The 17,751-nt window shown below is 43.4% G+C and overlaps 1 protein-coding gene across 1 annotated transcript in view; it reads left to right on the top strand.

Annotated features, from left to right (window-relative positions):
* VWA3B (von Willebrand factor A domain containing 3B) overlaps positions 1 to 17,751 on the top strand; it is a 126,064-nt gene that overhangs the window by 88,399 nt on the left and 19,914 nt on the right. Inside the window, 3 exon segments of the mRNA XM_045519631.2 lie at positions 4,317 to 4,435; positions 7,592 to 7,642; positions 11,570 to 11,753. Of these exon segments, the coding sequence (XP_045375587.2) occupies positions 4,317 to 4,435; positions 7,592 to 7,642; positions 11,570 to 11,753 (354 nt within the window).

Genomic DNA, 17,751 nt, shown 5'->3' with positions numbered 1-17,751 from the left:
ATCCTGTGATGGATTTTCTTGGACAGAGATTTTTGGGCACACGGACAAGTCTATCTTTGTGATAGATGGATTGCTAGACCCAAAGGATGTGTACCTTTAAATTTTTGGCAGGGTAAACCAAATCCACCTTCCAAATAGATTATATGGTTCCACTCATTTATATCCCCAAGGACAGCCTTGTTCCTAAGAAGAACCATGTATAATATTTGTGGATAAGCTCTAATTCTGCGAGTATAGAGATACTTTGGAAACCCCAAAAATAGTATGCAGACATGGAATCTTATTCTTATTCAACTGGTCTTCCCCTCATATTTGGAAGAAGAAAACAGTAACTCACCCCAGCACTTAGAAGTCTGCTCTCCAGGATGGATGCAATATACCTGTAGTCTGGAGATGATAACATACTTACTCAGAGACTGTTACAGGATATGTAATATACTATAGATAGATAGATAGATAAATAGATAGATTTATATAAAAGAAGTAATGCATTTAATAGACAGCATTTGGCAAGCACTCAATAAATGCTGGCTTTAATTATAAAAATATTCAATAAATATTACATGCCTACTGTATGCAGTCCCTGAGCTGGGCTCTAGAATACAGCCAAACAAGACTGCCAAATTCCTGCCCAGTCACAACTTACAGTCTCATGGAGGAAACAGCAGTTAAGAAACGAAGTTCTAGTTAAACGTAATGGGTGGGAAGTACAGAGTGAAGATACCCAGGGGGCCCCTACCAGCTTCATTGTCAGAGAAGGCTTGGGACCTGGCCTGGAGAGTTCAGACCTGGGGGTTCTGTTCAGTCCAGGTGCGGACCCCAGGGAGGAGGAGTTGAGAAGCTGATGAGGTAGAGAGGACCGACCTAGGCAGAGTGGGAACGTGGGGGGGGAATCTAAGGGTCAGAGAAAGTTCATCATTCCAAAGAACATTTAGTCTGACTGGAGAAAGGTGTGAAAGCTAGTGAAGGAAGGACCTTGGTTGAGTTAAGGATCTTTTGAAGGTCATCCTGAGGGAAACGGAAGGGTTTTTAGCAGAGGAGAGAGAGAAGATCAGTGTGGGCTTTGGCTGCTATGTGGGGAACAGTTGGAGAGGTCCGAGGCTGGGATGCCGGGGGCAGTTAGGAAGCAAGGATTAGGTGGCTAGCATCCAGGTGACAACACTGGGGATGGATCCAGGGCTGTTTATAAAGTCAAGTCGACAGGACTAAACTACGGGGGGCTGAGAGACAGAAAAGTGTCTAGTGGTTTCCAAGAAGGGAAAAATAAAAGAGCAGTGACAGTCTTGTTCTTCTGGAGAGCAAACTAGTCTTCTGACTCTAGAAAGCAAAGCCAAGGAAGACGATGTACATTCTTCCAAGTGCATCCTACCGTGGGCCCTTGTGCTCCGTGCCTTTTGTGGCATGGTAAATTCTCATCACAAACCTGTGGGTAGGTAGCACCCTGCCCTGTGTGCTCTCCCTCCTCCTTTGTTGTGATTATCATGAATTTGGTAAGGCTTCTAAGTTAACCTCAAGAGAATAGAAATAGGTAATACCTTGAGGCTCCCTTTTGTTATCAAATATTGCCCAAAAGGGTCCTCCATTAGTTGGTAATGCTTGATTTGCATTATAAGAGGTCATAAGTAAAACATTTTGTAAGGAGGTGTGACCAGGTGGTTTCATCGCCTCTCAAACAGAGTGTCATTTCCTATTAACCGCACTCTCCTCCCCACTTGTGTCCATACAGAAGCTGGGCGGCCATGATTCTGAACCCCCAAGAATGCCCCTTATGACCTCATAGTCACACTAAATTTGACATCATAAAGAGAATATCCCGTGGGACCTTCACCTGACCATCATGTTGTAAAACCTAAGACCACATACTGAAGGTGTGGAGTATGACTTTGTCTTTCCCTAAATCTGCACACAGAAAGGAATGAGAGTGGGTGCACACGAGCCAAATTTGAACTCCTACCACACCGAAGTCCGCGATGGCCACTCAAGGCATGAAATCCAAATCCACGAAAGAGGGAGGTAGAAGATTGTTTAAAAGCACTGGGTTTTCTTTTAGTCCCTTTCATCAGGAGTCAAGCGGATCCTGGTGAAATGTTACAGTGTTGTGAAATATTTTGTGGTGTTGATTTGTAATTGAGCCATAAGTTGATAACTTGAAGAGCTATTTATAGACTTTTAGTCTTTTTCCCAGGGGAGATAAAAATGTAAGGGTCTTTCATTTTGGTGAGACTGATTTTTTTTTCCTCTGAAAGTTTATTTGACATTTTGAGAGATGGTGGGGTGTTTGTTTGTTTGTCTCCACTTCTGCAAGTTTCATTCAGTTTTCAAAGTCCAGTCAACCCACTTTTTAACCCACTGTTCTGACTCCTTTTCTTCGATGAAGAGTGCTTAGAAGCCACGTGGTGAATTCTTGTGTCTGACAAGTAGCGAGCTTTGACTATTCAGCTTAACTTAATTCCTTCCTTTTCAGTTTTCTGAATCTGGCTATTTTTTGTTTGTTTTGGTCTTGATGTTTTCATTATGAAATTAATACATGTAACTTTCCATTTCAGTGTCTGTTTTTTACATGATTTAGTTTTATTGTTCAAAACGTTATTCTTTTTCTCATCCGTGTGTTCTTATGACGCATCTATTTGTTCTTCTACTTTTATATGACAGTTATATCTTTGACCAACCTAAACATAATTAATTTTAATCGCAATTAGTATAAAGTTATTGTTAGATAGCTCATAAAATTAGTTTCTTCTCAGGTGAATTGATGGTTTGCTTATTGATTTGTTCAGCTATCATTTTTGGCATTTTTGGGGTGCATATTTTGAAATTTTAGTATGCCACCTCATTTGAACAAGATTTTTAAAAATCTGTTCTTTTCTTCCTTCTTCTGTTTTGCAGTTGCCTCCCCTCACCCCAGTCACTGGCATTTAGAGCTCTTGTCCCATGGTGATACTGGGATAGTATAGATTGAGGGTGGCCTGATTTCGTTCTTGGTTGGGAGGCTACACCAGTGTCCTCTCTCACCAGGCAGGGCCTTCTTTCATGGGTGAAAGGACCTCATTCTAGTGCTGGCTTCAGGCACTGAGCCTGACTCATGGTCCCACTCTCTTTCTGGGCATTGAGCTTCCATGGTCCCTGCCATCTTTGGACACAAGAGTTAACATACCCAGAGCTTCAGCCCTGCTGCCTTGTTCAGTTTTTTGTCTATAAAAATATATCAACCATGCATATTTCTTTTTCCTTCTTTCCTTCTTCATTTCTTTCCTTTTTTTTCTATGCATTTTCCCCCTTAAGTGACAATACAATTTTTGTATGATTTTGGAGGCAAGGGAGAACATAAAAGCATGAACTCCGTATCATCTGGATTGAAAGTAAAAATTTACTTCTTAAAAGTAATTCCCCACATTTCCAAAATGCCTGTGCTCCTTGTGGTTGGGTCACACACAATATCAAAACGCTGTTATACGTCAGTATTCTCCTGTTAGGCTTTTTCTTTTTTTATGTAAATATTAAGATATGGACTATATCTTTTTGTGAATATACATTTATTCATTAATCAACAAATATTTGTAGAGGGCCAGGCACTGTTCTAGGTGATAGAAATACAGCAGTGAATGAAACAAAGTTCTGCTCTTAGGGAGCTTACGTTCCTAGGGAGAAAGAGGTAATACGCAAACAGGTAAGTGTGTATTACAGGTACTGTTAAGAGAGCATGGAATTAGAGGCGTCCCCAGACCCAGAAGCAAGTGTCAGATGCAGACAGAAAGAACTTAAAAATTTTCCCTCTCTGGTACTCTGCGGTTCTCACAGAACATGGTTTCATTGATCACTAAGCCTTCTCTATTTGATGTGTATAAGAATCTCTTATAAACTGATAAAGGAAGTAATCAAAATCAATAACCACATATTCTCAAAAGAAAATCAAAATTTAAGTAAATATACAACAAAGATGTTTAACCCAACTAGAAATTTACAAAGTAGCTACAAATGAGATCCTGTTTCTTATCACTTACACCCATCAATTTGACAGAAGCTTATGAAGATAATACTTGATTCTGACTAGGGTTTCCTGAAACAGTTTTTGTTTTTGTTTTGGTTGTGGTGATTGTTTTTTAAAAGTTATGTAGTTTTAAAAATTGGAAGGAAAAGATTGGCAATGATATCTGATTCTCATTTTTTCTTTTTGATTTTCTATATTTTCTAATTTTTCTACAAATATAATATATTGATTTTATCATCAGAAAAACATACTGTATAGCCATGAGATCCGTTCTTGAAGGCCTGTAGTAACCTATCAAGTGACACTTTCCTTTGGCATTGGTGTATAGGTCTTTCCTCTGGCACATGTGTGCAATGACACAAATAAGATGACTTTAATTAACCCCCAAGGAGTGAAGCTGGATATCTACAAGCAAAAAGTGGAGCAGGCAATTAAGTCCTATGAAAAGTGAGTATCACCTGGCTTTGTTCTTCCACGGATGTGGAATTTGGGCTTGTTTTCCCTTGTTTCGGCTTAGATTTTTCATCAGGAGAAGCTATGTAACAATTGTCCATCAGAGGTATTAACAGCCGCAGCAGCAGCTCACATAAGAGGCTTCCTCTGCCAGCGCTGCGTTAAGTACGTTTCCTGAAAGTGTCCAACAGACTTAAGGAAACCATCATCCCTTTCCAAAATCTGAGAAATCTCATGCTTCCGTGAACTCTTTGCAGCTTTCCTTTTAGCAGCATGAATTGGGCCACTTTAGCATCTAACATTCTGTACAGTGACTAATAAAACGCCACAATAATGAGATAATGGAGATAATCTATGTTATTATTTAAATAATTTTTATATCAAAATCAAGAAAAGGACCCAGTTGAGTACCATGAAAATTATACTCTTAAATAGTCTCTGTGTTAGTGCTGAGCTAGGAGCCTCTTTTCACAAGGGCAGGTAACCCCACATCCCCCTTGCCCAGCTCTCTAATCCCCTCCCCTCCCCCCGCCCGGCCCCCTGCACTTACTAATCCTCGGTGCACGTGCTGCGTTGAACTTGAGCTACCCGGCTCTTCCAGGCCAGCCTGTTCTTGGTTCTGGCAACTGTGCAGTTGGGTTTTCGTTTACTACCGTGTGGTTGGGAAAAATGAAATAAAATAGACGAAAGTGAATGACGTGGCCCAGGCCAGCATTTACTGGTCTGCTGTCATTTTGCAGAATGTCTAGTGTGTGTGCAGAATGATATAAGGCCTGACTCCTGCCGCTTGGAGTGCATGGTCCAGCCCAGTGGCTGGCCTTCCCTCAGGCCGCTCCGGGTCTCCTCACACTCGGGCCTCTTCCACCTCAGAGCTGAGGCTGTCTCCTAAGACCTGGTGCTGTCAGTTCCTTCAGCTGCCTCCAGGGGCTCTCCCGGACTCCTCTGAGTTCCCTCAAAGGCAGGCTGAATGCTGCCAAGGCGAACCCTCCTCCTCCGGTCTGAGACTTGGCTCTGGAGTTACCCTCTCTCACTGGTGTATCCCCCTTTCCCTACCTCTCCCCCTGCACCAGGCAGGACTTCTCTTGCTTCCAAGCTCCACTGCCCCCTTTCTGCCCCCTAGCTGTCCTCCTTCATCTCTTCTGGCCTCAGCACCAGTGGACCTCCCTAGAGAGGCCTTTCCACGGTGACTCTCTACCTCCTGCCTTGCGTGGGGCCCTTGGAGCGCTCACTGCTTCTGCCCAGCTGTGCGCATGTTGGCCCCCCAGGGCAGGGGCTGGGCTGCTGGCTTTCCCCTGCTCTCTTCTTCCTAGCAGGGGTAGCTATATATATCTTTGACTATTGGAATTTAATTTGAATTTGATCTAATTCAAGTTTAGTTATTCAAATTCAGTTATTCAAAGTGTAATATAATAATAGCATTCGTATTATAATTGAATTTGCTTGAATCACTCAAATGTTTGAGTGCTCTAATTACCTGGTCCGTGAAGGCCTGGTGCAGGGCTACAAGCTGGGGCTTCAAGGGTTTCATTCTTGGTAAGAAAACAGAGTTTCAAAAAGTTATGTAACAGGATCACACAGCAGCAAAGTGGAGACACAGATTTTTTTTTTATTAACAGATGTATTTAATTTATATTGTACTAAATTTTTATGATTATTCTTCCTTTTTTATTGACATATAGTCAATGTTGTGTTAATTTCTGGTGTACAGCATAGTGATTCATTTATACACATATATATATTCCTTTTCATATTCTTTTTCATTGTAGACCATTACAAGGTATTGACTATGGTTCCCTGTGCTATAGAGTAGGACCTTGGTGTCTATCTATTTTATATATAGTGATTGATATCTGCTAAATCCTGAACTCCCAGTTTATCCCTCCCCAACATTGAGATTTGAACCCAGACCCCTTGGAGCTCCCAAGTCCTTGTCTACACTCCCAGCCTCCCAAGTGTACTGCCTACACTCTCAAAGTTTAGATTTAAAAGGATTTTTAAATGGTTTTTTTTTTTTTAGAAATGCACACACGTCTTAGATGCCCTGATCATTGTTACATCAACTACATGATTAAAGAAAAAAAAGAAACCCAATTTCCAAATAGGCCCCAAAGAACCAAAAAGCTTCAAGTGAGACAGAAGCAGAGCTGGCATATTTCCTGCTTCCTGACTCTTTCTGTCACAGAGCATTTACCTGCATCGGACACAGTTCTCTGTGCCGTGCACACACCTGCTTGTTGAGTCCGCACCGCAGCTCTGGGAGAGCGGTGCTGTTATACTCCAGGAAGGTTCAGGAAGCGTGCCTCCTGGGGAGTGGCGGCATTCTCCCACCTCATCTTACTGAAGCTTTTTTCCTTCCTGGAACAGCAGCTCACAGCCCGTGGAGCCAGGTTCTGTGCCTGGTACTCCAGGAAGCCTGATTTGGGTAGTGATGTAGCAGTACAGAACTGGGCTGGGAGCTCTCAGAAAAGCACCGCTGGTTAGTATCAAGAAAAGGCGCTGTCACTACCTGATAGAAAGCACCAGTTTCCTTCCTTCCTCTCGGATTGCCGGCGTCTCTCTGCAAATCCCTTCAGTGACGAGCTCTAGTCTCAGTCCTGCCAGCTTACTGTGTTGGATGAGTAAGGCGCTTCATCTGTCTGCCCCTCTCAGCGGCCATATTTGGAAAACGAGGTCACACTGAGTGATCTCTAAAGTGTGTCCCAATCCTCTTATTTGTGACCCTATAACATTTTTTTTTCTTTTTTTTGCTCTGAGCAACCAGATAGAAGAATGTCTACAGAAGGCAGGCTAAGGGCACACTTATATTTTTCCTTAAGAAGAAAAACGGTAGGTGTTTAGAAATACCTCCATGCAGAGATAATGAGGTCCAGCTTGCTTATTGCCTTTTCTCAGCCTGGGTTTACCTGATGGAGCTGAGAGCTACGCCCTCCTTTACTATTTAGCATGGTTGCCACAAAGCCATGAGGCTTCTGCATTGATGCTGAGGGAGGGAGATGGTCACATCCAATCTCTTTAAGCAGGTGACAGGGGTGTGGTCCAGTGGTGGTGGGGGGGATGGTGCTTGGCTTGGGCTCTCCCTGCCTGGAGTAGCCTTTTTGTCATGAAATGAAGTATTGCTACTAAATAAAATTGTTGATTTTTTTTAAACAGGCGCTTGAATAAAATTGTTTGGAGAGCATTATCTCAAGAAGAAAAAGAAAAGTAAGCCAGTTCCTTCTCATTTTTTAAAAAAAATTTGGTGAAATTCATATAACCTACAATTAACTATTATAAAGTGTTCAATTCAGTGGTATTTAAGTTATTAAAAATATGCAAACCACCACCTTCCTCTAGTTTCAAAACTTAAAAATCACTTCAGAAAACACCTTGTGCCCAGTAAGTAATTCTTCCCTGTTCCTCTCTCCCCCTCTGATAACTGCCGGTCTGTCTTCTGTCTCTGTGAATTGGCCTCGTCTGGATATAACATATGAAAGGAGTCATACATCGTGTGCCCTTTTGTGTCTGGCTTCTTTTACTTAGTTAATGCAAAAACTTAATGTTTTCAAGGTTCATCCAAGTTGTGGCATATAAAGTATTTCCTTCTTCTTTCAGTATCTGTTGTATGTATACATCAGTTTGTTTTTCCATTACCCTTTTCTCCCTCATTTCCCTTTGACACTCTCATAAGACATATGTTGGTAAGCTTGACAGTATCCCACGTGTCCCTTAGACTCTGTTCTGCATTCATGTATTCTTTCTGCTCTTCGGACTTTGTAATCTCATTTGATCTATCTGTGAGTTTGCTGATTCTACAGCCTGCTCAGATCTACTGTTAAAACCATCTAATGAATTTTTCATTTCAGCTATTGTGCCTTTCAGAATTTCTATTTAGTTCATTTTTCATAATTTCTCTCTCTTTATTGATATCGTCTAGTTTCTCCTGCATCATTCTCTTGATTTCTTTGGTCCTTGGTCCATGGTTTCCTTCACCTCTTTGAGCTCTTTAAGATGGTTATTTTAAAGCTTTTGTCTACCAACCCAGTGTCTGGATCTGTCCATTTCTTTTTTTCCACCTGTGGATGAGCTCTGCTTGCATGTTTCTTTATATGCTTTGTAATTTTTTGTTGAGAACTGAACATTTTGGACATTGTAATGTAGCAACTCTGGAAATCAGATTCTCTTTCCTCCCCAGAAATGGCTGGTGTTATTTGATGGAGGCTGTGTTTGTCTCTCCACACTGTTTTTGTAAAGACTATATTCCTTGTCATGGGGGCTCCCTGAAGTATTGTCGTGTCATCTCTGTGGTTAGCCAGTGATCTGACAGAGATTTCCTTAAATGCCAGCCTCTCTCTTCAGCAAGCATTCTCCTGGGTGCTGTATCCCACTACATTCCAGAATTCCAAAATAGTTCATTCTAGCATTTATTGCTGGTTCAATAGTTGTTTTGGTAAAAAGACTAATTCCTTGATTCTTCTACTCCATTATCTTTCATGGCATCACTTCCCTCCTCACTGTTGAAAGCAAGGTGTGAGTGGGCTATGTGCTATCAGTCTGATGCCCATTCTTTCCTTGTTGAGTGCACATAACTCGTTGGCTCTTCTGTCCCACCTTTCCAGAAAGCTGCTTATGGCCTGGAAGGTGAGAGCTGAACCAAGTAGGGGGTTTTCCCTCAGAGAACGCCCTGCTTTGTAATGATCATATTTTGTGCACATAGACAATAATAGTACAAGATCAAATGAGAGAGAAATACTTACGGAAATTGGTGTTAAGGGAAATGAAAGATCAAAGAGAGAAATCTCTTAAGCCTTGGATGGACTCAGGCTTGTTTCTTTATGTGTGGTTTGTCCTGGAGAGAATGTTCCATGTGCACTTAAGAAGAATATGTATTCTGCTGTTGGCTGGTGGTGTGTCCTGTATTTGTCTGTTAGGTCCAATTAGTCTAGAGTGTTAAGTCCTCTGTTTCCTTATTGGTCTTCTGTTTGGTGTTTCATTATTGAAAATGGAAATTGAAATCTCTTCCTTTAATTCTGTTGTCTATTTCTCCCTTCAATTCTGTTAATATTTGCTTCTATATTTGGGAGCTCTGACATTAGAGACATTATGTGCATATATATTTATAATTGTCATATCTTCCTGATGGATTGACTATTTTACCATTATATAATGTCCTCCTTTGCCTCTCGTAACAATTTGTGACTTAAAATAGTCATAATTTGCTGATTTTTTTCTTCTGATTGACCAAGTCTGCTTTTGAACCTCTCTAGTGAATTTTTCAATTCAGTATTGTGTTCTTCAGATCCAGAATTTCCATTTGGTTCTTTTTTATAGTTTCTATATCTTTGTTGATCTTCTCATTTTGTTCATGCATCATTTTCCTGATTTCATTTAGTTATGTATCTGTATTCTGTTTGAGTTCACTGAGCATCTTTAAAACCGTTATTTTGAATTCTTTGTCAGATAATTCATAGATCTCCATTTCTTTAGGGTAGATTTCTGGAGATTGATTTCATTCATTTGATTCGTCCATCTTTCCCTGTTTCTTTGTATATTTTAGTATCTTTAGGTGAGATTTGGGCATTTGGGTAAAAAACAGGCACTCCTCCCAGTCTTCACAGATGGCTTCTTACAGGGGAGACCTCCGCCAGTCACCCTGACTAGGGGTTCTGCGGACCTCGCGTACCTTTCCTGGGGAGATGTCTTCTCTAGGTCTGTGTGTGTAATTTCCCAGTTAAAGAGGTTTGCCCTTGTTTTTTTCTCAGGAGCCCATGAGTCTTTGCTCTTGCTAGAGTCTGTCTTTGGTACTGCAGAATACCTGGTGGTATAATTTGCCTTTGTTCTCAGCTGCCCCTAACCTGGCATCCAAAGTATACCGCCATTCTTATTAGTGCTCTGAGTCAGGCGAGACAGATGCCAGTCTCTCGGGCAGCTCCACAAAAGACCAGAATGTTGGATGCATGTTCCGCTCTTCTCTTTCCCTCCCCAGGGATAAGCCAGGATTTAAGAGTTTTCTCCCAATTGCATTACAGTGTGCCAGGGAAGGAGAGGGGCTAGGCCAGGCAAGATGCAGTAAACTTTCATACTTACCTCAACGCCTGCTCTTCTTGGCTTTGTGCTCCTGGAGGGCTGTGACCTCTTAACTGGCTTCTGGAATTCTCACAAAGGCAATTTGGTCCATGTACTGTTGCTAAGTCGGTGTCTCTGTAGGAGAACGAGGGCCTGGGGTTTCTTACTTCACCGTCTTGCTGACATCACTCCAATTTAGATTTTTAATAAGAATTTTTGCTGTCTTCTGGAGACAAGTTTGTTTGTGGATTGAGTCATGTGGTTGTACTGGGTTTACACTGTGCTCTTCCAACATCCGATATCTAAAAAAAGGAAATGTCACCTTCAGCAATAACAGAATGATAATTAGGAGATGCTTTTCCTCCCATATCTCTCTCAGTTGATCAATCCCCCCACTTCTTCCAGGAGTGTCTGACTCAAAAGTAGCTGGTACTGAAAACAGAATCCAGAACTTGGGCCCTCCATTCCACACTGGCTTCCCCTGGACTCACACATTCTGTCCATCAGCTGGTAGAAAGTCTGGCTTCTGTTTTTTGTGCACCAAACAGTGAAGCCAGAAAGTTTAGGCCTATTTAAGCTTACAAGAGGAGAGGAGATAAAAATAGCTAAAATGAGCTAGTATGAGAATTATTGCACTGAGACAAACATTTGGGTTTAGGTGTTTTTTTTTTTTTTCCCCCACTTTGTTTTGTTTTCCAGAATCACTGCTAGGCATAGTTGTGTGAAATCTCTTTGAAACTCACTTTTGGTTCTGCCAAATGTTAGGCCTCAGGAGAAAGGAATGGGTTCCAAATATGCTGAAAAAAATTGTTGAAAAAAAGTGCTATGTATCAAACTTCTATAAAATCAGACAACCAAATTAGGTAATGGGGAAAAGTGCCTACTCAGACTCAGAGATGATTTTTTTCTCACTTGTGCAGGTTGCCAATGCCCTGATGGACCAGAGGGCACGGCTGAGATTCTGTTCACTGACACCTAACTTCTGCTTTGACAGGTGTTTCTCAGGGGAGAGTTTACTGAAAAACCATCTTCCCATATTTTTTTCTATTAGAGTCACTTTCTGTTTCTTCCTCTTCTTTTTTTTAGGTTAGATGCAAACAAACCAATGCGGTACTTGGAAAACAAGGCAACTTTAAACGAGGCGTTAGAACGGTTGAATTGGCCCATTTCATTGAAGGAGCTGTCAGTGCTAGAGAATGAAATCCTAGCCGGGAAAATGTATGTGCAGCAGGCCATGGAGCTCCAGGAGGCTGCCAAGAAGGAGAATCACGTGAGCAGGGCGCTCGGAGAGGCGCGTGCTGTGGAGATGTGTCTGTGTCCTCCCTCCCCTCTGTCCCAAGTCATTGCCATCCCTGCGCCGGCCTCCCCCCACCTCTCCCATCTCTCACCACACTGCTTTCTAAGAGTTAGAATGAACCCGCTTACGGTCTCAGGACTTCTTTCAACAGAAAGGAAATACCATTTGATTTTAATCTGGCCTGGTTTTTTAACAATACATTTTTTAATTGAAAAATAAAACTAAACAGAAGTATAATGTAGTGATTAAAAGCCTGGACTTTGACACGAGCCAGACCAAAGTGCGGCCTCAGATCTGCCACCTAATCTCTGCATGATCCTGGCCAGTGACGCTGTCTCTCTCAACCTTAGCTGTTGTTGTTTTTAATCTGAAAAATAAGAGTTTTAACAGTAGCTGCCTCACAGGGTTGTTATGAGAGTAAAATGAGCATTTTAAAGTACTTAGTATTGAAAGCCACCCATAAGTATTAGCAATTATTATTGCTAATAAAACAGACCTTCTAAAAAGAAAATTTAATATTTGACAGCCTTATTATTTATTACCACATTGGATCCTTTACTTTTTTTTTTCGTAGTATAGTCAGATTATTTAGATCATTTACTTTTAATTTTTTTCGTTGAATAGGTTTTATACATAGATGCAGTCAGAATGACCATAATCTTGTTGTTACATAATCCTGCTAGTGGAGGAGATGTACTGGAATAGAACATAACCTCAGTGAGGGCTGAGATCCTGTCTGGCCTTACTCATAGCTGTATCTGTAGCACCAAGAATGATGACAGGCATGCAGTGGGCACTTGACAAATGCTTATTGAAGAAATGAAACCGAAGTCCTTATAGCAGAGTGTTGTAAATATGACAGCAGAGGCACAGTCATAGAACTGCTGGAAGATGGGGGTTCTGGCTGAGGAGTTGAGGAAGTCTTCATGGAGGAGGATGATTAAACTGGGTCTGGAAGGACGTGTAGGAATTTGAGGGTGGAGGTGTGAGACATGTTCTGAGTGAGAGAAACAGCTTGTGCAAAGGCAGGAAGGTGGGAAGAACATGGCATGTGCACCAGGGGCATGGCAGGAGACAGTTGGGAGAGGGAAGATGGCCCTAGAATACAAGGAACTTGGACATCTCTCCTAGGATCTGGGACTTAAGCCTGTAGAAAGTGGATACCAGCGAGGGATTTTTGGCAAGCAGAAGACTTGTGTCTTGGTAACAGATTTGTGTCTTGGAAAGATTATTCTGGCAGCCAGATGAGGCTAACGTAGAGGGGAAAGACCAAAACCAGGTGCGAACTCCATCGAGAGGTGCTGAGTCCTTGAGGCAGGCCAGTACAGTGGGGAGGGAATAGGTAAAAGAGACAGGAGTTGGTGGAAAGTAAGGTGTGGGGTGAGCCAGAGGGCAAAGTTGAGGATACCCTCCAACTTCCTGTCTTGGACACCTGGGAGACAGAGGCATTGCTCATAGCATATCCATCGCACCTCTGCTCCTCAAGGAGACAGCCCCTCGAAACACTCTGTCATTCTCTAACCCCTTTCCACATTTTTGTTTTCGTCACAGCACGTTTCACCACTGGACATTGTGCACATATTTGTTTATGGTCTGTCTCCTCTGCTAGAATGAGGCTGGGACTTGGTCCATCATGTTCTAGGTACTCCTGGTGCCTGGAGTATTGCTTGGCACCTTGTAGGCACTTCCAAGCATTCAAATGAACGAATGAAAGAATGAGAGGAAGAGGTCCCATGAGAGGAAGAGTGGGTTTTCAGGGAAAGGTAATTCACTTTAGGTCTTCTTGATTCTTGGATGTCCACAAAGCATCTGGGTGAGAAAGGTCAGCAGGCAGCCACATGTTTGGCGCTTAGGAGAGAAATCTGAGTTAAGGAGATAGATTTGGAGGTCATTTGAGGTGCTAAGGGAGGAAGAGAAGACTGTGGAAGGGGCCAAGACAGGAAAGTCAGAGGAGCAGAAGGCCCGGGGTAGGGAGCTGTGGTGCCAGAGCCCGAGGAGGAGAGGCAGCAAGAGCCCTGGGCCTGGAGTCAGACAGACCCCAACGCACGTCTCAGCACTGCCACGTTCTAACCGTGGGACCTTCTCAGGCCCTCTAAGCCTAGGGCGCTCATCTTTAAATTAGAAGAAGCATTGCCCACCAGAAAGATGGCTGTGAGACAAGCACACAGACTGTGCTCAGGATGGTGTGCAGCGCTAAGCGCTCCACAAGAACTGCCCTCAGCGTACATCGCCCATGACTCCTGTGTCCATTACGAAAGTACGACCGAGGAGCTCTGAGAAGTCCTGCGGGGTGATGTCGGAAAGCCGCGGGCGTTTCAAGAGGGAGATCGTTCGTGATCTTCGCCAGAACAATTTCAGTGGAAATTTAAGAGTGGAAACCAGTTTGCAGTGGGTGGAGGCATGGATGGAAGTTGGGAAAGTAAAGGTAGAAAGTGAACACTTTTGTTTCAAGATCTTTGTAGGAAACAAAAGAGAAAAAAGCTAGAGGGAACTTGACCTGTGTGCCAGAGCAGGAGGAGACATTTAGTTTGTGTAATGGAAGTGATGGGTCCATTGGTGCCCCCTTTCTCAGTTGGGGGCTAAGGCTCTCCTTTCCCTGCCTGGCCCCTACCTAAGGTGTCTAAGGCCCCCACTGTCTGTCCAGGGCAGCACCCATGTCCCCAGGATAATTGTCTGTAGGTAATGAATGGGCAGGGAGAGATTCATAATTTGACAGTTTATCTACAGAGTTCTTTCCTCTCTTTGAGTAATCCTCTATGATGAAAGACTTTGTATATTATTTTCTTAAAACAATACTTCTGCTCACCATTTTTTTTTCATGCCCAGCTGATTTGATCCCATGACCCACTAACAGGTGTCAACCTTCAGTGTGAAATACGGTTGGAACCAAATCTCAAGATTGCAAGGCTTTGAGATCCTGGGGTGAAAATTCATCACAGATGGAAGTCATCTTTAATGATTCATACATAAATAGGGTCTCATTTTAAATTCTCTTGGCAAAGACCAAAGATTTTGATCAAGGATGGTGATTTGGAGAGGAAGAAACCTTCCATTTTTCATTAAGACACCCTAGAGTTTACTGATAGCACGTAGCCAAAGGTAATCAAAGTTGGTTGGAAGGGGACCCCATCAGAAATGCCCATGCACGTTCAGAAGGGAGTGGTCACGGGATTTGATCCACTCCAGGGCGCCTTGTGGAGTCTGGATGTTGGTGGCTCTCTGATAACTGTCCTCTGTCGCATGTTGGCATTGAGAGTAGCTGCTACAGTGGTTCCTGAGTTTGGGAGAGCTTCATGATTTTTCTGTTGGTGAGGATCAGAGATGGGGAGAGGTGGCTACACATGCCAGTGTCTGGCTAGTCTGCACCCTGATTTTCCACTCCGGCTTTCACTAGCAGTCCCTTATTGGCCCCAGGATCAGACATAGGTGAGAACTATTATCCACATGCTTTGCCCAGCACCCTACATGGGGCGCATTCCATGCTTAATTGTTCCCCCTTATTTCCATAATCCACTGATTTTGTGGCATCCCTGGAGATGGGTGCTTAGCTTACTGACTACAGAATGAAAGGAGAGATCTTAATTCTGAAATTTTACATTCCCCTTGAAAACTCCCTTCACCAGAGCCCTATCGTTGCCATGATTGTAGATTTCAGCATCATTGGCCAATCCTGAGCCCTCAGAGCTGCAATATGGTGGAAGTCACCAAGGGCATCTGAACTATAATTAATCTTCCCTAGTTCTCTCCGGGAGCCTGATCTAGGGCAGCCCCTGCAATGTTGTCCTGCAACATTTCCTTCGTCAATAAGGATTGTTCTCCAGAGCAAATCCCAAAAATCCAGGCCCAGAAAGATCCAACAGGCTCTCTGCACCCATAACTTTGACTGCCTTGAAAAATGTTGGAGGCAGAAAATCTTGTTAAGCTGTAAGCAGCTATAAGCAGCACTAAAAGAGGACTTGGAAATGTACTGACACAGCTGACTGCACGTGGTTACTTCTCCAGGTTGTGACTGGCAAGGAATCTGGAGTCTGTGGCCTTGAGGGAAGGCGACTTGAGCACTCCACTTCATGAAAAACCATCCAGGAGGAAGGGTGGTTAGGAAAATGCATAGCGGGAGGGAGGATGGGGGTGAGGCTGGGGAGAATGAAGAAGGGACGACCAGAGACCACTTGGATTTGAAAACATTATCTTGGGTTGTGACTTAGTTGGGGAGACTTAGGAGTTTCTTTGAGTTGCATAAATGAAAGTCAGGATCAGCAGAGTTATATTTGCTCCCGAATAACATTTGGACCAATTGTCATTCCTGCTCTGTAGCTCATCCTTTGACAGTTCTCAGTAGCCCCTCTTTAAAGGGCCAAGGGAGGCATCACACCTCAACCCCCTCTGACTAGTCAGCCTTTCTCATCCCACAAGTAGAAACTTCAGTCTCTCCTGCTGATTCCTGGGTCTGGTAGGAAGACTAACTCCCTGGTGACTGTGACCTGTTCTCCAGGGACACTTGAGACCCCCTGAGGAGAAGGTGGGGAATTAGCCAGTCTGGGTTGTGTATCAGCGATGCCGTCACACAGAGAATGACACTTGGAATGAGGGTGGAAAGAAGGAAAGCCTATCGATTATATCCAATTCTGCATAATCACTGAATTTACTTATATTTTAAATGATATTAGAATCAACTGTATGTATATTTCGTATCATTTCTTATTTAACATTATATCTTAAGCAATACTCCATTGAATTAAATATTATTTTAAAACATGAAAAAAAAAAAGAGACACATGCACATTCAGCCAGTACCTCGGTGATAAGTTAACATCTGGAAATGGGACCTGAGGGAGGATGTACGACATGTGACCAGGGGGGACTGAAATCTCAGAGAGAGAGGTGCCCTGATGGGATGGGTGAGGATGCTGGAGGGAAAATGCTGCCAACCTCATGATTGCACCACAGTTAGCAGGGATTTAAGAGAGGGTCCAGCTCAGGAACACCAGCCACTGAAAGAAATTCAACGGGAGGAAAAACTCCCACCAACTCTAAATATTATCTGAAAAGGTGTCTGTCTAGTATCTTGATGTTCACGAGTGGAAGGGGGGTGGAAATCAGCTCTAGGGACAAAGATCGCGACCGGATTGTCTTTTCCTTCTAAAGCTAAAGACAACCCTCTGGGCTGGAGATTTCAGCTGGGTGGACCCCAGCACCCTCCTGCCATGAGGCTTATCTTTTTTCATTGGCTAAATTCTACTCTAAACAGGTTTGGGGATGGTCACTGACCTCCCTGTTTGGAGTAGATGAAATGAGTGCAGGGGGGCTTATCCATAGGGTCCAGGCAGGAACAGCATCCCATTTAGTTGCTTCAAGTGAAGACACATGAATGAAGGGACTATTCGCAGAGATGGAGGCGGCCACCAGGGGATTTCACCCCCGCACTGGGGATAGCGGGAAGTTGTCGTCACCCCTAGACTTGAAGGGTACGGGGGAAAGTGCAGGTACTGAAGCTGGTGAGAGTGAAGCCCACCAGCAGGAGAGGGAGGTGTTCCTAGAGAGACGGAGGGAGGGAGTGAGGGAGCCAATACCCCAGTCTCCTCCTGCTGCTGCCCTCTGACCTCCTGCCTCCCATTGGCTCACCCTATCGGGAAGTCAGCCAGCAAGGGAGACTGGGGCGTGTTGTCCTTGGGGGTCCTGGGGCGTGGAGCCGGACAGGGCCGGGCAGAGAATGGACCTGGTGAGTGACCCGAGTAACCAGCACAGAGATCTCTTGAAAAATTTTCTTAAAGCATTTTTTTTTATTTTAATGCCATAGCCTCATGCGAGATGTCTGTATACAACCATAGTAGCCAGCTGGTGGTGGTCCACACTGCAGGCAGTGACACAAAAGTGGCTCCAGAGTGTGGCTATTGTGCACCCCTGGAGTAGGGATAACTGTAGCAGTAACATCCGAATGACAAATCGCAGAGCTGTAGTGATTCTCAGGTTT

The sequence above is a fragment of the Camelus bactrianus genome, chromosome 28 (assembly GCF_048773025.1).
Source record: "Camelus bactrianus isolate YW-2024 breed Bactrian camel chromosome 28, ASM4877302v1, whole genome shotgun sequence".
Classification (NCBI taxonomy): domain Eukaryota; kingdom Metazoa; phylum Chordata; class Mammalia; order Artiodactyla; family Camelidae; genus Camelus; species Camelus bactrianus.
This window is presented reverse-complemented; position numbering and strand designations above follow the sequence as displayed.